The sequence below is a fragment of the Muntiacus reevesi genome, chromosome 2, assembly GCF_963930625.1.
Source record: "Muntiacus reevesi chromosome 2, mMunRee1.1, whole genome shotgun sequence".
In the NCBI taxonomy this organism is placed as follows: Eukaryota; Metazoa; Chordata; class Mammalia; order Artiodactyla; family Cervidae; genus Muntiacus; species Muntiacus reevesi.
Window position 1 is genome coordinate 28,714,768 of NC_089250.1, and position 23,644 is coordinate 28,738,411.

Sequence of the window (23,644 nt, forward strand, 5' to 3'; positions counted from 1 at the left end):
GCTTGCTCAAACTCATGTCCATAGAGTCGGTGATGCCATCCAATCATCTCATCCTCTGTCACCCCCCTCTCCTCCTGCCCTCAATCTTTCCCATCATCAGGGCAAATTACTTATTTGGTTACAAAAAGCTCCCTTATGGTTTATCTTGCCTTCTCCATGTCATACATCCTTCCCCACATCATACGTCTTTAATGTGTCAGTTGCACAGAAGGCATTGACTATTTCTTTAAAAGTCAGAAATGATCCACAATGGCTAGTCTCACCTGGCTCCATTAAGAATGGCTCTTAGGTGTCTGCTCCCCTTTATTCTCAGCCAGCCCCAGAAAGAACACACCATGGTTGTCTGGCTTTGGGTGGTTCTTCCTTTCTCACATTCCCAGTGATTTACACCTCACTTTTCTGGTTAACCATGACCATTGCCGTGACCATGCACACAGTCTACCCTGGATAGACTCAGTTTGTGGAGGATATGGCTGTTAATGAGAGAGAGCCTGGCTCCCAGAGGGTTTGGCCACTGAGATGCATTTTTCTTACTCTCTCATTTACTAGTGGAAAATACTGGCTGGGAGGAAAAGAAGATAAACAGTGGCCTTTCAATTTTCTCCTAAGCTAGGGTTTATGTTTTACTTTTCCCAGATCCCAGATAACTTCTCTTCCTGCTTTCTGTTTTATGCCACTTTAGAGGACATATGTCAAGCTCTTAACACTGATTAAAAATAGACCGTTTGGGAGGAAACAGAATCCCATAACATAGGGGGATTTTGCTCTTCAGTTCTGTTGTTTTAATAAATGTAAGGTTTATCAAAAGAGCTGGATGAATCGTCTTGGAGCCCAAGTCCTCTGTTGTCTATAGAACAGATGGAACTTCTCAGCTCTCTTCCCTCACCATCATTCTACTTGATCACCCAGAAAGGTGAGTTTGCCCTGTCTCCACCACTACCCTCTCATGGGAAGACTCAATTAAAGACAACGTCTCTAATTGTATGGTTTTATCTCTGTTTAGGCTATGAGCTTGCTCAATAGTTACTGGGGTACATATCTTACTTCTTCTTTTAAATTGATAACCCCCACTAACCAAGGTTACAGACATGTTTTTCCCATAAGACACACCATGATCTGTAGACACACGTGTGTGCACGTGCTAAGTTGCTTCAGTATGTCTGACTCTGTGCAGCCCTACGAACTGTAGCCCACCAGGCTCCCCTGTCCATGGGATTCTCCAGGTAAGAATCCTGGAGTGGGTTGCCACGCTCTCCTCCAGGGGATCTTCCCAACCCAGAGATCAAACCTCATCTCTTATGTCTCCTGCATTGCCAAATGGGTTCTTTACTTCTAGTGCCAGCTGGGAAGCCTGTAGACACACATAGGATCCCTCAATTAGAAACAGTTGTTGTTTAAACAAATGAGTGAATAAAAATATTTTAAAAGCTATGGATGACAAGGATTCCAGGCATTGTTAGGCTAAATTATAATTAGTCACATGTTGCCAGCAGTTTGGGTCAAATAGTCAACATTATCAACAGATACCAGCCAACTGGTAGGTGAAGATGTAGAACCACCTCCTCTAAGATCTGTTCACACAGAGAACACTGTTTGAAGTAAGGCATTTCCAGTCAGCAATTCTGAAGCCACACTCTGCCGATGTGCTGAGGTCTGGAAAGATTTACCCTTTCTAAAATAGGGCTCCAGGGCTGCAACAGGAAGTGGATCAATGCCCCTAGTGAGAATGACTGTTTCTAGAACCTCAGAGTTTGCTAGACTGAGGCAACATCATAAGAAGATACTTGTTATCTCCTTGTGCATTCAGCTTCATATTGACATGCTGACCTATATAAGAAATGAAGAATTTGGCTTCTGTAGAAAAACAAAGTTAGAAGGGAGTGAGAATGAACTCTTTGGTGGTGGGGAAGGTCTACTAAACGTTTTCTTAAGAAAATTAGGTCATTTGAAATAATGTGCAGAAACTAGTAATTTTTTAAACTCAAAATTTTCCTCAGGCCCCTCAGAATTTTCCATTTCTGGTCAACATCTGAAAGACAGAAAAGGAAGTGTGGTCTGAGGTAATGACGGCCTGACCAGGAGCAGAGCAAGGCCCCAGACTTCTTGAGGAAGCTCCACTAAAAGAGGAACAGGGCCCCTCAACTTAGAAAACAAACGGCTGGGGTTGAATGGCCTCCCTATAATTCAGAGCAGGTGCAGTTGTTCTGGCCATTTGCTGATGGCGAGATGGAGGACAGAAAAGAAAAGGCAGGGGGAACACAGAGACGCAGAAGCTTCAGAGATTCCGGTTGCTAGGGAACCACTTCCTCTGCACACACACACAGCTATTCAGATATCACCAGAATAATCCTTCCTAGGCTTCGAAGGAAAGGAAACAGCTCTCAATGCTCAGAGGTCACGGTAATGCTGGGCCAGGCCTGGTTTTTCCAGCAGATGCCGACGAGCTGAGGGTGTCAGGAGAGAACAAGATATGAATGGGCATCTTGTTTCCAGTCAAAGAGACAGTAGGCTGACCCCTGTCCCACCTTTATCTTCCCAGATGTGTCAGGTCCACCCTGTAACACCACACACAACAGGCACAATTCTACTGTCAGTTCCTTGAGAGCAGACACAATGTTTCATTCAGCTTCAGGTGCCCTCATTCTCCCACTCAATGCTACATGCTGTATGATTCCAACCCTACGACATTCTGGAAAAGGCAAAACTATGGAAACAGTAAAAGATCAATGGTTACTAGGGCTTGGGGGAGTGTGGAGAAGTGAAGAGATGGAGCACAGAGGATTTTCAGGGCAATGAAAATACTCTATGTGATATTTTAATGACGGATACATGCCATTATACAGTTGTCCAAACCCACTGAATGTAGAATACCAAGAGGGAACCTCATGTAAACTATGGATTACTATGACATTTGACTATAGGTTTATCAATGGCAACAAGTGTCCCACTTTGGTGAGTGATGCTGATAATGAGGAAAGGTATGCAGGTGTTGGGGCAGGGAGCTTGTGGGAAATCTCTGTACCCTGCACTCAATGTTGCTGTCAACCTAAAATTACTCTAAAAAAATGAAGTCTATTAAAAATAAAGGAAATAAAGCTGAAAATTCATTGGAAAGACTGATGCTGAAGCTGGAGCTCCAATACTTTGGCCACCAGATGCAAAGAACTGACTCACTGGAAAAGATCCTGATGCAGGGAAAGACTGAAGGCAGGAGGAGAAGGGGACAACAGAGGATGAGATGGTTGGATGGCATCACCGACTCAATGAACATGAGTTTGAGCAGGCTCCAGGAAACACTGAAGGACAGAGAAACCTGGCCTGTTGCAGTCCATGGGGTCACTAAGAGTTGGACATGGCTTAGAGACTGAATAACAACAACAAAAATAAAACTCAGCCACATTCCCTTGCTCGTACCATCTTCAGCACATACTGGCCCCAGCTCGAAACTGCCAGCCCCTAATGTGCATCCCACTGCTCCCTTCAGGATGAAACTCCAGCCATCAACAACAGTGATTATTTTTTTAACAACCAACCTTTGCTTTCCCACCTGCCCTGCTTTTTGGCTTCCTCTCTCCACTACCTGGGCTTCCTAAGATCTTCTCCAAACAATCTGTGCTAGAAACCTTGTCTCAGAATCTACTTCTGGAAGAACCAAAGTAAGGCATCTCCTGACAACTTATATATCACTGTCCAGCCCCATCTGTAAGGGAGGCTGGGGAATATAGTTCTAGAACTGGTGCAGTCATTCTGGCCATTTGCTGATGGCGAGATGGAGGAGAAGAACGAAAAGGCAGGGAGAACACAGAGACTAAAATTGCATTCAACAGTTTAAGCCTAAAATTGTCTTCAACAATATCAGATCCCGTGGCTAGAGAAGAGAATGTGAATATTGGATAAACTGGCAGGGATAAGACATGTCCACATGTGATTGTAAATGATGGCCCATAAGGGAGGTAGCTGCGAGATTCCTTCTTGGTAGGTCCTCCATTATTTAACTGAGACTGTAGAATTGGACCTGGCCCTTCAGGCCTAGCTGTGATTTTAATAGATGAATAGATACTTTGTCAGTGGTACATAAGATGTATAACAGCAAGTAAAATCTGGATGCACAAAGACCTGTTAGGAAACTAATAGTTTAGACATGAGGGAATAATGACCCAAAAATGGAGTATAACAGCAGAACTGGAAATGTTGGCATATATACAAGAAGTACAGTAAAGGAATTCAATAAAATTGATACAGAAGTCAAGGAGAAAGAAGGAATCAAACATGACCTTGAAGCCAAGATGGACCATGACACCATAAACAGAAATTACACAATTGGAAAGAAGAATCAAATCTGATGGAAGTTTATTATTGTTATTAGCTCTATGAGATTTAAATATAATGTCTTATTAGAGTGAAGTAGATTTAAAACAGATACTCAACTTCACTAAACCTTAAAAAAAGAGAGAGAAAGGCAAAGGCTCTCATTTCTTTACTTCATCTCCATGACATCTCCGAAGCATGACTTTATATGCCCAGGGCAAATTTCAAGAACCGCCCTATTCACCTCTCCCCGCTTAAAAGAAACCAGGAAGGTTAGGCCTTTCTAAAGGTCACTCAAGCCAAGATCCCTGCTGACAAACTTGCTCAAATCAGAAGGATATAAAATCAACTCTCTCATATTGTACGTGCATGCGTGCTAAGTCATTCAGTTGTACCTGACTCTTTGCGACCTTATGGACTGTAGCCTGCCAGGCTCCTCTTTCCATGGGATTTCCCAGGCAAGAATACTGGAGTGGGTTGTCATGCCCTCCTCCAGGGATCTTTCTGACCCAAGAATCAAACCCAGGGCTCCTGTGGCTCCTGCCTTGCAGGCAGATTCTTTACCACTGAGCCACCAGGGAAGCCTCTCATATGGTTCAGTTCAGTTCAGTTCAGTCGCTCAGTTGAGTCTGACTCTTTGCCACCTCATGGACTGCAGCATGCCAGGCTTCCCTGTCCATCACCAACTCCCGGAACTCGCTCAAACTCATGTCTAGTGAGTCGGTGATACCATCCAACCATCTCATCCTCTGTCATTCCCTTCTTCTCTTCTCTTCAATCTTTTCCAGTATCAAGGTCTTTTCCAATGAGTTAGTTTTTCGCATCAGGTGGCCAAAGTATTGGAGCTTCAGCTTCAGCATCAGTCTTTCCAATGAATATTCAGGACTGATTTCCTTTAGGATTGACTGGTTTGATTGCCTGGCAGTCCAAGGTACTGCTCAGAAATTCTTAACTCTATCCAGAAGACATTTGGTATTTGCAAAGTCACTGAAATGGCTAAGACAGTAGGATTTGGACTGACTCAACCAGACTTGTTGGGATAAATGGATTTTTTAAACTCAAGTTCCCTTATCTGCATAGTGGAAATAATATAGTACCTACTCCATAGGACTGTTAAGAGGATTAAATAGGAAATCCATGTAAAGCACTTAGCAAGGTCCCTAGTGCATTGCAAGTACTTAATAAATGTTAACTGTATTGCTGTTAAGTATCAGACTGGCATGGTCACCAGATGTCTTATGTTTAGGTGTTAGAAAAGAACAATTCAGATGATGTGATCCTGAATATGTGAAAATCAAACATGGCAGCTGAACTGGAATAATTCAGGATAAGATCAGTGGATTGTAAGAGGTAAGGGGCAGAGAAAGTTGTGGTCACATGAAGGAAGTGACACAATTATCCATTTTCCTTCCATCTTTTCAAATTGTTCGAAGGATCTACATACCTACTTAGAGCAGGGCCATGAGAAAAATCCAGGCAGAGAAATAAATGGCAAAGCATGAACTTCCAGAAACATGGCTATTAGGGTTGAGGGCAGCAACTGGCTCCAGGTGAACAAAAAAGCAAGACTGCAAGACTTCAGACCCTGTCTTGGCACATAGCATAACAGCAGGCTTCACAAACCCTGTTGAACAAACAGACAAATGAAGCCTGTGATCAAATACACGGATGACCTGGTGTTTCCAGTTACCACCAAATACTAGAATTGACTCTGCGAATGTGGTCTGGCTTTCTCGGTCCTCAATCTGTTCTGCTTCTACAGCTTGAAAATAGCCAAGGGCAATTTGTCCCTTTTGTCAGCTTCTCCTTGGATAGGAAAGCTGAAGATTTCCATGACTGCAATGCACACAGAAGTCATGCTTGATCAAAATCCATCTAAAAGGTGCCAGGCACATAGCCAGATGGGCAAATGCTCACAAAGGGATTTGAATCAGGCTTGCTGAGCAAGTGCAGAAACAGAAGACCTTGGTTGTAGCCCTCTCGGTGGGCTACACAGTGGAAATACACTGGCCTCTCAGTTCCCATGAAAAGATGACCCAGAGAAGAAGTTTGTGACCTCTTAGGTGACCCCGAGTCCTCCAGCATCACATGTCATCAAGATGTGAGATGGAATATATTAATACTTCTAGTTGTTCGGCCACACCCATCCATTAAGTGGTTTTGTCTTCTCACGGCACCCTGCAGAGCTGCAAAGTGTGAGTAATCCTCCATCATGGAGATGATGAGAACCCTCTGAAGAGGACAGCATTAGCCTCTTACAAAGAAGAAACCATCCCAGGGAAGCTTCAGAGAATTGTATAAAGATTCCCGGCCGAGGTAAGCATTTGTCAGCTTGATGCTAGTATGTCCTCCTGTTTCTATAGCAACAGCCCCCACATCATCTTACCTGCTCCTCAGACCACAGGCAGGATGGAGAGGGAACACCTAGAGGATGCAACTCCACCAAATTTTTTTTTTTTAACCACTTAAGGATGCAGGCCTGGTTTGGCCAATTCTTACAATTTCTTGAGAGAAATAAGAACTTAGATTTTAAAAGCTCCTGCTTTTCAAACATTGTGCGTGTATCTGTGTGTGTGTGTGCTTAGTTGAGTCCAACTGTTTGCAACCCCATGGACTATAGCCTGCCAGGCTCCTCTGTCCATGGAATTCTCCAGGCAAGAAAGCTGGAGTGGGTAGCCATTTCCTCCTCCAGGGGATCTTCCTGACCCAGGGATCGAACCCAGGTCTCCTGCATTGCAAGTGGATTCTTTGCCATCTGAGCCACCAGGGAGGCCGTCTAGCCCCTTCTGTCTATGCCCAAATCAAAATCCACATTCTAGCAAGGTCTATGGACAGCATCTGTGAGCAGTCTAATTTCAAAGCAGTTATTTTGCATTTAGATTTTTAAAAACATTTTTGAAAGGTTTTTTGAGATTTCAACCAGGCTCGCTGATGTTTTTAAACATGTTATGATGAGTTCAATGCATGACTATGTCAAGGGATCTTCTTTTAGTTCAGGTTCCCCCAGTTTATGTGGGTGGTAGAGGATATAAGAGGGGAGTGGGGTGCAGAGACGGAAGGGGATAGCTGGCACAGGGCTTATTGCAGCCAGCAACTTCTGGGGGTAACTGGGGCTTGACCCTGTGGGGACCATGCTCCCCAACTGTGCTTCTCATGAGGCCAGAGAGCAGAGGTGTTGATCACCAAGGCCCATAAGTGATTGCTCAGGGCTACCTCTGAAGGGCCCTAGTGTAGCCTCAGGCCAAGCTGGACCCCGTGCCCCTTATAGGTATTAAAACAAATTTGGGATCAGTGGCTGCCACAACAGGAATCACTGAAGCATGTGGTAAAGTGCAGCTGCCGTGAAGCCAAGTTGGACTGGAGCACGTGGGGAGTGCTGGAAATAAAGTAGCTGACTTCAGGGGCCCCAGGACCAAAAATGTCACTTCACTGAAATGTTTGCAGAGAGACATGGGCAAACAGTAACAACAATGACAGCAACAGCCTTTGAGATGTAAAAACCCTCACATTTTCTCTCCTCAAGCTTTTGTGACAATAATCAGCTGGAATTTCTATTTAGTGATCCCTACTTTGTACATCCTGAGATCAAGAGGGAAGGTGAACTCCAAGGAGAGAGCTAGGTGGGTATCCACATGCATTGCATGCAACACAAGTGCCATCTTCTTATTCGTGTGCTGGGTTGTGGGGGGGATGTGCGGAGGGGAAGAAAGTGAGAAGTAAGGGAGGGGGCAAAGAGATTCCCCCAGGATGGAAATCTTTAAAGACCATTGTTTGGCAGTTTGATTTATTTAATGCACATGCTATTCTAATAATGTCACCATCCCAATTCTGTATTCTCTAAGGGACTCTTCCGTTCATTTCAGTTGCTCAGGTGTGTCTGACTCTTTGCAACCCCATGGATTGCAGCACTCCATGCTTCCCTGTCCATCACCAACTCCCAGAGACTGCTCAAACTCATGTCCAGTCGAGATGGTGATGCCATCCAACCACCTCATCCTCTGTCGTCCCCTTCTCCTCTTGCCTTCAATCTTTCCCAGCATCAGGATCTTTTCTAATGAGTTAGTTCTTCGCATCCAGTGGCCAAAGTATTGGAGCTTCAGCTTCAACATCAGTCCTTCCAATGAATATTCAGCTGATTTTCTTTAGAATTGACTGGTTTGACCTCTTTGCAGTCGAAGGGGCTCTCAAGAATGTTCTCCACATCACAGTTCAAAAACATCAATTCTTCAGTGCTCAGCTTTCTTTATAGTCCAACTCTCACATCCATACATGACCACTGGAAAAACCATAGCTTTGACTAGACGGACCTTTGTTGGCAAAGTAATGTCTCTACTTTTTAATGTGCTGTCTAGGTTGGTCATAACTTTTCTTCCAAGGAGTAAGCATCTTTTAATTTCATGGCTGCAGTCACCATCTGCAGTGATTTTGGAGCCCAAGAAAATAAAATCTGTCATTGTTTCCATTGTTTCCCTATCTATTTGGCATGAAGTCATGGGACCAGAAGCCATGATCTTAATTTTCTGAATGTTGAGTTTTAAGCCAACTTTATCACTCTCCTCTTTCACTTTCATCAGAGGCTCTTTAGGTCTTCACTTTCTGCCATAAGGGTGGTGTCATCTGCATATCTGAGGCTACTGATATTTCTCCCTGCAATCTTGATTCTAGGTTGTGCTCCATTCAGCCCAGCGTTTCTCATGATATACTCTGCATACAAGTTAAATAAGCAGGGTGACAATATACAGCCTTGATGTGCTCCTTTCCCTATTTGGAACCAGTCTGTTGTTCCATGTCCAGTTCTAACTGTTACATCCTCACCTGCATACAGATTCCCCAAGAAGCAGGTAAGGTGGTCTGGTATTCCCATCTCTTGAAGAATTTTCCACACTTTGTTGTGATCCACACAGTCAAAGGCTTTGGCATAGTCAATGAAGCAGAAATAGATAATTTTCTGGAACTCTCTTGCTTTTTTAATGATCCAACGGATGTTGGCAATTTGAACTCTGGTTCCTCTGCCTTTTCTAAAACCAGCTTGAACATCTGGAAGTTCACAGTTCACATACTGCTGAAGCCTGGCTTGGAGAATTTTGAGCATTACTTTGCTAGCATATGAGATGAGTACAATTGTGTGGTAGCTTGAGCATTCTTTGGCATTGCCTTTCTTTGGGATTGGAGTGAAAATTCACCTTTTCCAGTCCTGTGGCCACTGCTGAGTTTTCCAGATTTGCTGACATATTGAGTGCAGCACTGAAACAGCATCATCTTTCAGGATTTGAAATAGCTCAACTGGAATTCCATCACCTCTACTAGCTTCGTTCGTAGTGATGTTTCCTAAGGCCCACTTGACTTCACATTCCAGGATGCTCTAGGTGAGTGATGACACCATCGTGATTATCTGTATCATGAAAATCTTTTTTGCATAGTTCTTCTGTGTATTCTTGCCACGTCTTCTGAATATCTTCTGCTTCTGTTAGGTGCATACCATTTCTGTCCTTTATTGAGCCCATCTTTACATGGAGTGTTTCCTTGGTATCTCTAATTTTCTTGAAAAGATCGCTAGTCTTTCCCATTCTATTGTTTTCCTCTATTTCTTTGCACTGATCACTGAGGAAGACTTTCTTATCTCTCCTTGCTATTCTTTGGAACTCTGCATTCAAATGGATATATCTTTCCTTTTCTCCTTTGTCTTTAGCTTACGAGGGGGTTCTTACAAAGACCGAAAAATAATGTCAAACAAACAAGAAAATAACAATTTTTAAAAAGTGAAATTGGATAGAAACATATCTTGTATCTTTCACACAAAAACAGAGGTTAGGCTATTCTGCTCTAAGTAGTTGTTCATGTTCAGTCAGTAAGTGGTGTCCAACTCTTTCCAACCCCATGGACTGCAGCTTGCCAGTCTTCCCTGTCCTTCACTATCTCCCAGAGTTTGCTCAAACTCATGTCCATTGAGTCAAAGATGCCATCCATCCATCTCATCATCTGTCACCCCTTTCTCCTGTCCTCAATCTTTTTCAGCATCAGGGTCATTTGCAATGAGTCAGTTCTTCTTGGAGCTTCAGCATCAGTTCTTCGAATGAATATTCAGGGTTGATTTCCCACACTGAAAATTTCATCCCTGGGAACGGATTCACTTTTCCTGGATGACCTTCTGGAAGGCTCTCAGGCTCCATCCCCACTGAGCTAAGAGGCAGGACAAAGCGAAGGAGGTGTCTCCTGGCACACAGGTGCACAGAGTCAAAACCAAACATCAGGGCTTCCCTGGTTGCCTAGTGGTTAAGACTTCAAGCTCCCAATGAAGGCGGCATGGGTTTGATCCCTGGTCAGGGAATTAAGATCCCACATGGTGCGGCCTTAAAAACAAAAAACACAGACATTTAAAAAAACAAACGAACACCCAAACATCACCTGTGCAGGTGAATTTCTGCTTCTCCTCAAGGCATAGGTGCCTGTCAATCAACAACATAGCAGGTGTACTGTGAACACAGAGGACTAAAGCAGACCCTTATTTTCTTTATATTTCTGCTTTCCCATTTATGAACAATTGGTGGTCTGTTGAATTCCCCACCCACCCAAAAAATCTGGAAGTGATTAGCTCTGTGCCTATGGAGAGAGGAGAAAAGGCCAGGACTGCTCTCTGGGCCGTGCTGGGGAGGATGGATGCAGTGGGTTCAGAGCAGTGGGTGGACCATCACTTAAGAGATTTCACCTAGGAGAGCCCTGAGAACTTGGGAACCTGATTTCCTTTCTCTGATGCCTTCTCCTGGAATAATGGCAGTGAGCTGGGGGCTGACTAGCACCTTTCAATAAGCAGCCCAGGAGGTCTCCCATCACTGCAGACAGGAAGACTTCCCGGGCTGACCACTCTCTCCTGCCAAACACAAACATTTCCCCCAGCACCACATCCTCCCACCCCCAGTTACCAGAGAAACATCTCTTCAGGTTTTAGGACGAGTCCTACTGACTTCACAGGTGAAGAAAACCTAAGCAAAAAAACCCCCAAAAAGTGACTTTTTCCTATTGACACTGACAATGCAGAAACCGTAAGTAAATTCTAGAAACATCTTCCTTTTCGTGAATGATTGTTGGAGCCCATGGCCTCCTGTTTCCTCTGACAAACCTCCAGCAACAAGCATAGCACTGCTTTCATTCCTTCGGAAGAATTTATATGATTGTAAACATCTAAGCACTATTATTTGAAGTAGAGACAAACAACTGTAGTGAGATTCCTTAGGTTAAACAAAGTATGGGACTTCCCGGGTGGCGCAGCAGGTAAGAATCTGCCTGCCAATGCAGGGGACATGGATTCGATCCCTGGTCCAGGAAGACTCCACATGCCACGGAGCAACTAAGTCCGTGGGCCACGACTCTGCACCCATGCTCTAGAACCTGTGAATGGTAATTTCTGAACCCACGTGCCACTACTACTGAAACCCACATGCCCAGCAGAGAGCCTCCGATCTCTGAAACTAGAGAAAGCCAGGGCAAAGTAACAAAGATCCAGCGCAGCCAAACATAAATACATAAGTTTTAAAAATATATACTGTAGCAAAGTCCCATACAAGAATTTAAGGATCAGGACTTTGCTTCACCTAACTCATCCAGGAGCATTTTCTCTAATAAACAGCCTCCCAGGAATCCTCATATTATCTGTCCCAAGTTTAAGGGAGTGGAAAGAATGTAAATTCAGAATAAAGGAAGTACACCAGCCTTTTGTTTTCTAATTTCCCTACCTGAACAGTTTTCTGGTCATTCTTTGGCTGGGGCCTCAGACAAACCAGTAAGGAAGACAAATAACTTTCTTGCACAATCACGAGAGAGTCTACTGAAATACAGTTGGCTGGACTGGAAACCTCACTTTGACTGTTCTCCCTATGATGTGAAAGCAAAAGCAGACATTTTGTCTGGTTAGCAGAGACTAGGTCTTATTTCTGACCTCTCACTGGGCTCTCAGTCAGAAAGTCTGACTTCTGAGTCTGCTTGGGGGCCCAGCCTCACACACACTGTAACATCATGTCACTTAAGAAACTGCAGAGTGGAACTCTGGTCTCATTCCCCAGAAAGGTTACAAAAATGCATTTATTTTCCCCCTCATCGTATCCATTTTTAGTAGAAGAATTTTAACCATTTGGGGCTTGTTCCTTTACACTTGAATAACCTACAAACCACAGGAAATGAAAATTTTACTAAGTGCAGATGACACAAACAGCCACCTCTGAAGGGGATTGGGCCCCACTCAGCCCTGGGTGACCTTTAGCGAAAGGAGAACATTCAGATGAAATCCTCTGACAGTAATAAAATGGCTTCTCCCCTCCAATGAACAAAATGTTGCAATCCTGCAGCCCTAACAGCACATGGTGAGTGCAGACCAAAAGACAATCAGGATTCCACAAAGTCTTCTTGGATTTTAAACACATTTAAAGTTGTTGCAGCATTCAAAAGTACTTGGCTTGCTTCTAAAGCCATGCATGGCAAGAAACATGGCAAGATCGAGCCAACATTTTAAAAACACATTTTCCTTTTTTTTTTTCCTCTTGAAAATATAGCCATCAGAAAGGATGCAATTCTTTTTTGAAAAGAATTCTCTCAAGAAAGCATAGCTGGCTCATTCATTGGTCTCACCTCCAACAGAGGAACAAAAAGGAAAGAGATAATCCAGGGAAAGAATGACCTGAGAGAGGTTGGAGGTCTAAGTCATGCAGACCAAAAATTTGACTACTATACAACAGCTGCTTTTTCATTGAGGCACATGCCCAGGTGAGAATGTGTAGACTAGTTCTTGCCCTTAGGTCCTTCAGTTCAGTTCAGTTCAGTAGTTCAGTCACTCAGTCGTGTCCGACTCTTTGCGATCCCATGGACTGCAGCATACCAGGCCTCCCTGTTCATCACCAACTCCCGGAGTTTACCCAAACCCACGTCCATCGAGTCGATGATGCCATCCAACCATCTCATCCCCTGTCATCCCATTCTCCTCCTGCCCTCAATCTTTCCCAGTATCAGGGTCTTTTCAAATGAGTCAGCTCTTTGCATCAGGTGGCCAAAGTATTCGAGTTTCAGCTTCAACATAAGTCCTTCCTATGAACACTCAGGACTGATCTCCTTTAGGATGGACTGGTTGGATCTCCTTGCAGTCCAAGGGACTCTCAAGAGTCTTCTCCAACACCACAGTTCAAAAGCATCAGTTCTTCAGTGCTCAGCTTTCTTTATAGTCCAATTCTCACATCCATTCATGACTTACTGGAAAAACCATAGCTTTGACTAGACAGACCTTTGTTGGCAAAGTAATGTCTCTGCTTTTTAATATACTGTCTAGGTTGGTCATAACTTTTCTTCCAAGAAGCAAGCGTCTTTTAATTTCATGGCTGCAGTCACCCTCTGCAGTGATTTTTGGAGCCCCCAAAAATAAAATCTGCCACTGTTTCCACTGTTTCTCCATCTATTTGCCATGAAGTGATGGAACCGGATGCCATGATCTTTGTTTTCTGAATGTTGAGCATTGAGCCAACTTTTTCACTCTCCTCTTTCACTTTTGTCAAGAGGCTCTTTAGCATGAGACAAGTGCTCAGGGCTGGTGCACTGGGAAGACCCAGAGGGATCGGATGGGGAGGTAGGCGGGAGGGGGGATCGGGATGGGGAACACATGTAAATCCATGGCTGATTCATGTCAATGTATGGCAAAAAACACTATAATATTGTAAAGTAATTAGCCTCCAACTAATAAAAATAAATGGAAAAAAAAAAAGAGGCTCTTTAGTTCTTTTTCACTTTCTGCCATAAGGTGTCATCTGCATGATGATGCATATCCTTAGCATCTTCCAAAAACTGGTGAGAAATGGAATGTCTCCTGCCTTATCAGTAAACAAAGGATGTCACAGTCATCAGCAATTGTGGCCCTCCACCATGAGCTGCTGAGTCCTGAAGGAACTCAGGAAGGAAAGAACTTCTGCCATCTAGCAGCCATCAGTCTGTGGCCACTCCCTCAGTAAGCCTTGAGAAAACTAGGGATCTGATAACACAGGATACCCCAGATGCTGAGATGCATATCAAAAAATGATTTCAGTGAGTGGAGACTCTTACATCTTCCCTCACACAGAAAAGCACTAAATTCCATAACTGACGTATCTGCTTATCTTAAGCAGTAATCTTTTGATGTTCCTGACTACCTGCTCTACCTGCCCTTCATTGAAAACTCCTATATATTCTAGCTCCTTCCCTCACCTTCTTGGAGCATTTTCTCAGAGCTATCTGAAATGCTATCTCCCTGGCTGCAGTCCCTATTTTGCCCCCAAATAAAACCTAACTCACAACTCTCACACTGTGTAAATATTTTTTTCAACACTGACTAACTGGGTGACTTTGCTTCTATCACCAGTCACATCCACAACTGGGTGTTGTTTTGCTTTGGCTCCGTCTCTTCATTCTTTCTGGAGTTATTTCTCCACTGATCTCCAGTAGCATATTGGGCAGCTACCGACCTGGGAAGTTCATCTTTCAGTGTCCTACCTTTTTGCCTTTTCATACTGTTCATGGGGCTCTCAAGGCAAGAATACTGAAGTAGTTTGCCATTCCCTTCTCCAGTGGACCATATTTTGTCAGAGACCATATTTTGTCTCCACCATGACCCATCTGTCTTGGGTAGTCCTACATGGCATGGCTCATAGTATCATTGAGTTAGACAAGGCTGTGGTTCATGTGATCAGATTGGTTAGTTTTCTGTGATTGTGGTTTTCAGTCTGTCTGCCTTCTGATGGAGAAAGATAACAGGCTTATGGAAGCTTCCTGACTGGAAATATTGACTGAGGGGGAAACTGGGTCTTGTTCTGATGGGTGGGGCCATGCTCAGTAAATCTTTAATCCAATTTTCTGTTGATGGGTGGGGCTACTTTCCCTCCCTGTTATTTGAAGGTGAAAGTGAAAGTCAAGTCGCTCAGTCATGTCAGACTCTTTGCGACCCCGACCCTGTGGACTGTAGCCTACCAGGCTCCTCCGTCCATGGGAGTCTCCAGGCAAGAATACTGGAGTGGGTTGCCATTTCCTTCTCCAAGGGATCCTCCTGACCTAGGGATCAAATTCAGGTCTCCCACATTGCAGGCAGATGCTTTAACCTCTGAGCCACCAGGGAAGCCCCCTGTTATTTACCTGGGTCCAAACTATGGTGGAGGTAATGAAGACCAAAAGGTTCCATGCATAGGAACCTCAAATGTTAGGTCCATGAATCAAGGCAAATTGAAAGTGGCCAAAGAGGAGATGGCAAGAGTAATGCTGACATTTTAGGAATCAGTGAACTAAAATGGATTGGAATGGGTGAATTTAACTCAGATGACCATTATATCTACTATTGTGGACAAGAATCCATTAGAAAAAATGGAGTAGCCATCATAGTCAACAAAAGAGTCTGAAATGCAGTACTTGGATGCAATCTCAAAAATGACAGAATGATCTCTGTTCGTTTCCAAGGAAAACCATTTAATATCACAGTAGTCCGAGTCTATGCCCCGACCAGTAATGCTGAAGAAGCTGAATGGTTCTATGAAGACCTACAAGACCTTCTAGAACTAACACCCAAAAAAGATGTCCTTTTCATTATAGGGGACTTGAATGCAAAAGTAGAAAGTCAAGAAATACCTGGAGTAACAGGCAAATTTGGCCTTGGAGTACAGAGTGAAGCAGGGCAAAGGCTAATAGAGTTTTACCAAGAGAACACACTGATCATAGCAAACACCCTCTTTCAAGAACACAAGAGAAGAATCTACACATGGACATCACCAGATGGTCAATATCAAAATCAGACTGATTATATTCTTTGCAGCCAAAGATGGAGAAGATTTATACAGTCAGCAAAAACAAGACCAGGATCTGACTGTGACTCAGATTATGACCTCCTTGTTGCCAAATTCAGACTTCAGTAGAAGAAAGTAGGGAAAACCACTAGACCATTCAGGTATGACCCAAATCAAATCCCTTACAATTATACAGTAGAAGTGAGAAATAGATTCAAGGGATTAGATCTGATAGACAGAGTGCCTGGAGAACTAAGGACAGAAGCTCATGACATTGTACAGGAGGCAGGGATCAAGACCATCCCCAAGAAAAAGAAATGCAAAAAGACAAAAAGATTGTCTGAGGAAACCTTACAAATAACTGTGAAAAGAAGAGAAGTGAAAAGCAAAGAAGAAAAGGAAAAATATACCCATTTAAATGCAGAGTTCCAAAATATAGCAAGGAGAGATAAGAAAGGCTTCCTTAGTGATCAGTGCAAAGAAATAGAGGGAAACAACAGAATGGGAAAGACTAGAGATCTCTTCAAGAAAATTAGAGATACCAAGGGAACATTTCATGCAAAGATGGGCACAATGAAGGACAGAAATGGTATGGACCTAACAGAAGCAGAAGACATTCAGAAGACGTGGCAAGAATACACAGAAGAACTATGCAAAAAAGATCTTTATGATACAGATAATCACGATGCTGTGATCATTCACCTAGAGTATCCTGGAATGTGAAGTCAAGTGGGCCTTAGGAAGCATCACTATGAACAAAGCTAGTAGAGGTGATGGAATTCCAGTTGAGCTATTTCAAATCCTGAAAGATGATGCTGTTTCAGTGCTGCACTCAATATGTCAGCAAATCTGGAAAACTCAGCAGTGGCCACAGGACTGGAAAAGTTTAGTTGTCATTCCAATCCCTAAAAAGGCAATGCCAAAGAATGCTCAAGCTACCACACAATTGTACTCATCTCATATGCTAGCAAAGTAATGCTCAAAATTCTCCAAGCCAGGCTTCAGCAATATGTGAACCGTGAACTTCCAGATGTTCAAGCTGGTTTTAGAAAAGGCAGAGGAACCAAAGTTCAAATTGCCAACATCCATTGGATCATCAAAAAGGCAAGAGAGTTCCAGAAAAGCATCTATTTCTGCTTTATTAACTATGCCAAAGCCTTTGACTGTGGTGCACAACAAACTGGAAAGTTCTTCAAGAGATGGGAATACCAGACCACCTTACCTGCCTCTTGAGAAATCTGTATGCAGGTCAGAATGTAACAGTTAGAGTTGGACATGGAACAACAGACTGGTTCCAAAGAGGGAAAGAAGTACGTCAAGGCTGCATATTTTCACCCTGCTTATTTAATTTATATGCAGAGTACATCATGAGAAACGCTGAGCTGGATGAAGCACAAGCAGGAATCAAGATTGCCGGGAGAAATATCAGTAACCTCAGATATGGAGATGACACCACCCTTACTGCAGAAAATGAAGAAGAACTAAAGAGCCTCTTGATGAAAGTAAAAGAGGATAGTGAAAATGTTGGCTTAAAACTCAACACTCAGAAAACTAGGATCATGGCATCTGGTCCCATTACTTCATGCCAAATAGATGGGGAAACAATGGAAGCAGTAACAGACTTTATTTTCTTGGTCTCCAAAATCACTGCAGGTTGTGACTGCAGCCATGAAATTAAAAGACGCTTACTCCTTGGAAGAAAAGTTATGACCAACCTAGACAGCATATTAAAAAGCAGAGACATTACTTTGCCAACAAAGGTCTGTCTAGTCAAAGCTATGGTTTTTCCAGTAGTCATGCATGGATGTTGGCCTATAAAGAAAGCTGAGCACCAAGAATTGATGCTTTTGAACTGTGCGGTCGGAGAAGACTCTTGAGAGTCCCTTGGACTGCAAGGAGATCCAACCAGTCCATCCTAAAGGAAATCAGTCTTGAAAATTCATTGGAACGATTGATGCTTAAGCTGAAACTCCAATACTTTGGCCACCTGATGAGAAGAAATGACTCATTTGAAAATACCCTGATGCTGGGAAGGATTGAGGTAGTGAGGAGAAGGGGACAACAGACAATGAGATGGTTGGATGGCATTACCAACTCAGTGAACTTGAGTTTGAGTAAACTCCAGGAGTTGATGATGGACAGGGAGGCCTGGCATGCTGCAGTCCATGGGGTTGCAAAGAGTCGGACACGACTGAGTGACTGAACTGAACCAAACTGAATTGGGTGATACTGTCAGCCCTTTTGCTGATGTTGAGTTGTTCCTCACAGGGATTACGCCCTCTTCCTTGTCACTATCAGTAAAGCATATTTATTTTTTTCTCTATTATAGAAGCAATGTCATGGTTATATCAAAGGGACTCTTAAGTTTATGGAGATTTCTTCTCCATGATACCTCCATCTCCTGGGTGCATCACTCATTCTTCCTGTTCCCTGTGCAGGGTGATAAGCTTCACTTCAGTTCAGCTTTCCATCCTTTATTTTTGCCTTGAACGTTATATCAAAAAGAAGTTATGTCTTGAAAATGGTGCCTTTCAATAAAGAATTTAACCTCACTTGTAATGGGCTTCCTGGGTGTCTCAGTGGTAAAGAATCCACATGCCAATGCAGGAGATGTGGGTCAGGAAGATCTCCTGAAGGAGGAAATGCCAACCCATTCTCGTACCCTTGCCAGAATAATCCCAAGGACAAAGGAGCCTGTCAGGCTATTGTCCAAAGGGTCACAGAGAGCCAGACACAACTTAGTGTTGGAGCACTCACTTGTAAAGAGACACAATTCCTGCTCTGAAGAACCACTGTCTGATGGAATCTTTGCTGAGTGTTCTCCTGACTCAGGGCCATTCAATGCTCAGCTTGAGAAAGTGGTTCCACAGGAATTGTGATTGTATCCAGAAACGTCCCTTCTTTATCTGTTTGCAGATCCCTTTAACAGCTACCACATTTTTTTCATTCCACAGGTAGCTCTGTGGCTTAAATAGCAATAGACTGAAGAAGCAGCAACACAGCCATGCGAATTAACATGGACTACAGTTTATGTTTGACTGCACATTCTTCTGAAGGCAGAGAAATCAGGGGGTGAGGTAGTGCAGAGGAACCTCACCAGGACGTGCAGGGCACCAGAAGGTAGGCTGAAGGCAAAGGTAAACCTCATTCACCTAATGAACCTTCCCAGTGCTGGTCTTGCTGAAACAGAGCACCAGCTGACAGCAAACCATGCTGTATCACATTAAAGGGACTTATTTCAAATGGGCTACTCCATCCATTTAGCTACTGTACCCACCAAGTCAAGGGGGGATGCCACCTGATTCTGAGCAGGCATTAGGGTTCTATCTATTACAGGCAGGTCACTTATTAAGAAAAACTTCAATCATACATAGATGCTGAATCATTAGAGTGCAAAGCTGGTGATATTTAAACACACTCCCAATTAACCTGTCACTGTACCTTGGGTTGCCCCTGCAAATAGAAATCATAGACCTCAGGATAAGGTGACAGATACAAAAGGATCAGATCATCAGTCAAAAAACAGGGGGGAGCAGAATTTCAAATAGATATCACTTTGGAGTCAATTTACAGTATTTGGTTTTCACTTTATAAACACCCCGCTAATGCACTTTTCACAAACAGATTTTCATATCTGTCCTTCCTGACTCAACTCCTATGTTATAATGTCTTGAGGGGACAATAAAAAAAGAAACCAATCCACAGTAAGATGATTTGGGACCGTAATAAGTATTATGGAAAAAGCTATTGGGTTGACTCGAAAGTTTTTTTTTTCCCCATAAGATTTTGTAGCAAATCCAATCAAACTTTTGGACCAACCCAATAAAAACGGACAGTGGGATGAAGAGTGATCTCAAGGAACGACAAAGTAGCCTCTGGGACTGGATGTTTCAGCTGAGAGCTATTGGAAGAAAAGGAACCAGTCATGCAAGGATCTGCAAGGGCGCAAGTCAGAAGAAGCATGAACCTAAAGCAATGTCTGTTTCTGATGGGGTAGACACTTGGGAGGGGCATAGAGGGAGATGCTGGAGCTGGTTAATCGCTAATTCTCTCTCCTCCGTGGAAATCTGAACAGGGCGCCAGTTCCCCTCCCCCCCTCCCCACACACACTTGGAGTATTCTTTTCATTACCATTTTAATTTTCTTAATTCTTCTCCCTGATTTTCATTAACTTATAAGAACATGAGCCTCTGCCAGTGACAAACACATCTGGAGCCCTCTTCTAACCCCTCCTCATATAAAACACCAAATAAAAGTCATTGGAAAATAGAAGCAGAGAGTATTAAGATTCAGCTCTCATTATTACGAGGTCCATTCAACTGTTTATTTTTATGACCATTACATCTCATTATCATTACCAATCATAGGCAGAAACTAAAGTATAGACTTATTTGTTCCTTTGCATTTTATCTCATATGAAGTCCTACGATGGGGTAAATATCTTCAGCAAAGCTGCATATTTAACTATACACATTTTTTTAAAAAAGCAAATGCATCTAGATAGCATTTTCCAAGGAAGTCATAAATACTGCAGAAAAAAGTGCACTACTTATTTTAGTAGGACTAAATTTGAAATTTCTTCATCATTATCATCATCTACTTCATTGCAAGTATTTGTTCAGCAAGCATTGAAATCAATAGAAGAAAGAAGAAAAAGAGAAGAAGCTATTTTTTGCACCATGACCAGACTGTCCAGATGTCATGCCTGGCATACATCACAAGTGACATTTCTAGTCATGTTTCCAATCAATGGGAACATACAAATTTTCTTTTGTGATCTGCAAAGCTTTTGGATTCTGCAAACCCTGCTGTCAACAGCAGCAGCCTAGGAAAGAAGGCGTTGCCATGAACGGACTCTACCTGCTGCCATCTTGGGTTCCACCCCGAGGCACTGTGGTTCTCTTGGGGATCCCTCTTCTTCCTGAGTTCAAGTCCCACAAACCAGAAAAAAAAAAACAGGGAGAAAAGAAAAACAATGCATTAATTGACAGCAACAGCTTTTTGCAAATTGACTAGTTAAAATGAGATCAAGATCAAAAAAAAACTAGACCATGCCCTTATGAACTGAGGCCCTGGATAAGGAACAAACTCGACCACAGATGTTGAGTAGAATAACTATGGGGGTGCTGGGTTACAGATTCTATGGTGCCATTCCCATGGAAGCATTTGAAAGCTGCCCCTGGAGTAACACAACTCAGGCACTGTCTGTGACTGATCCATTAGGGGACAACAGTTACTTAAACACAGCAGTGGCGGGTTTCTTCATAAGATGGAAAGTCGGCCAGTATGGTGCAACAAAAAGAACTATGTTTTATTTTTCACAATTCAAAAAGCTGATTTCATGTACCTTAGAAAAAAATTCTACCCCAGCTCAGTTATGTTTATCTCTGGGAAGGTGAGCAAACGCATTCTTCTCTCAGCTCTGGTATGACATGCTTTAATGACAATCGTGACTCCCGTGTGTAGCACTCATCAAAGTTGGTCCAGCTAGAAGTGGAGGTAAATTAAAAAGAACATCTCCATGGAGCTTTTCTAATTTTGTCTGATTCCTTTGTTTTTTTCCTTCATTGAATAAATATCTGTTGAGTGCCTGTAATGGGCTAAATCTATGGGATCTTAATCTTTAGGAAAGATTCCTTCTCCAGTCTCTTGAATTATATTGTAGGTAGTTCCCTTCTCACGTCCTCCCTAGGCTGACATACTTTCTTCATATACCTTGTTCCTCCTAAGAATTTAGCCCAATAGAAGATGTTCTGGACCTTAATAAACCATATGGGTGTAGGGTTCCATAAATGATAACTACTCTCTAACCAGATGGGAATGATGGAATTCCAAAACTGATATTATCTACTATAGGCTGCTGCTGCTGTGTTGCTCAGTTGCATCTGATTCTTTGAGACCCCATGGTCTGTAGCCCACCAGGCTCCTTTGTCCATGGGATTTCCCAGACAACAATACTGCAGTGGGTTGCCATTTCCTTCTCCAGGGAATCTTCCCAACCCAGGGATCAAACCCGGGTCTACTGCACTGCAGGCAGATTCTTTACTACCTGAGCCACCAGGGAAGCCCATCTATCATAGGTTCTATCAAATCTCCAATTTGTTCTAAGTTTGCAGCTCCTAGGTCATATCTCATCTGAGAATTCATCATACTCTCAAGCTTGGTTGGTAATATAAAAAGATATTCTTTTCAGTTCATAAAGATTAGTATTTCATTAAGTCTCCATCAGTATAAACTCAGAAAGGAATTGATTTCACCTGCACTGGGTACAAATGTTTTTTTCAGAGATCAAAAATCATCTTCAAATGTTTATCATCAGGGACAAGTTTCAAAATTTTTTCATACTTTCAAAACCCACGAAATAGTACTGATGCAGGCAATTTGGACAAACAAGCCTTCCAGTCCAATTATCTCAAATTTATATGTTACAAGAAATTATAATGAAAATTGTTTCCACAATTACAATTCTAAAAAAGATGTGAATTAATAGTATATGAAAGATATGTAAATGATAGTGAAGCCCCATTACACAGCAACTAAATGCAGCAAATAATTTCTTGTTTCACAAGGCCCAGTAGAACAGTATAGAATAAAAACATGAAGAATTATTTTACAATACAGCCACAGGAAACATCTCTTGAGAAGCCAAAATAATAAAAATAAATTTGTTTCATGGATGAAAGGATTCCCCTTTGAGCCAGTAAGACTGTTTACTTTTTCATTGCTCTGAATTCCAGAAGTGTGAAATAACTAAGCCTTTAACATTCTTCCAAATGCATTTATTACTTCATTTTAAGTTGCCCCTCCCCCAATCTTGTCATTAACTAGTAAAAATTGTAAAGCCCTGGAAGGATCTGCAGATGGAAGGATATTTGGAATCTGCCCAGCCAGAGCACTCTCAGCATAGAATAAACAAGCATCTGTCTTCAATAGCATAAACTATGTTCTATTTAGAGAAAAAAGGCTGAGCTCCTAGATTCTTGAGTTTCTTTCTCTTCAGTGCAAGTCTGTGATTTGCTGAATTTGTTCTTACTGGCTTTTTCCCAGCAAAGCTAGAATAAAATGACAACAGTCAAACTATAGTAGGCATCTGTCGATTTTGCTGCCTGGAATTCACTCACATTTTCTGATAAGTGTGTCCTGATTTCCTCTTTAAAGTCATCCTTTCCCTCTAGTAATGAATTGTTGTTCTTATGAAGCCAGTTCAATTCTCCCCCACACATATGTCCTTCCCCACCACTCCAGAGGTGGCCATGTGACTCAGGGCTGGGCCCAGCAGGCCACTGAATTTCCCTGTTATTGGTACAGAGTGGTCATGTGGTCTAGGGCTTGGCACATTAGTCCACTTCATTTCCTTGTGATTGGTACAGAGTGAGTCATGCAACCCAATCTGGGCTAATGAGAGATTCTCAATGCACTTCCAAGAATATGGCTTCTAGTCTACCCTGGTCCTAAATCCTGAGATGACTGGTGTGAGGGTTGGGCTGCTGCTCTTCACATGCAACTGGGGCAGAAGCCCACATAAAGGAAGGCTCTGCCAGCTCAGGGAGCTCGCTTTA

The 23,644-nt window shown here is 42.8% G+C and overlaps 1 protein-coding gene across 1 annotated transcript in view; it reads right to left on the reverse strand.

The window, feature by feature from the left end:
* Window positions 1–23,644, reverse strand: part of FAM107B (family with sequence similarity 107 member B) — a 197,415-nt gene that overhangs the window by 107,234 nt on the left and 66,537 nt on the right. Inside the window, exon 2 of the mRNA XM_065921146.1 lies at window positions 20,946–21,006. Within this exon, the coding sequence (XP_065777218.1) occupies window positions 20,946–21,006 (61 nt within the window). The remainder of the gene's footprint in view (window positions 1–20,945; window positions 21,007–23,644) is intronic.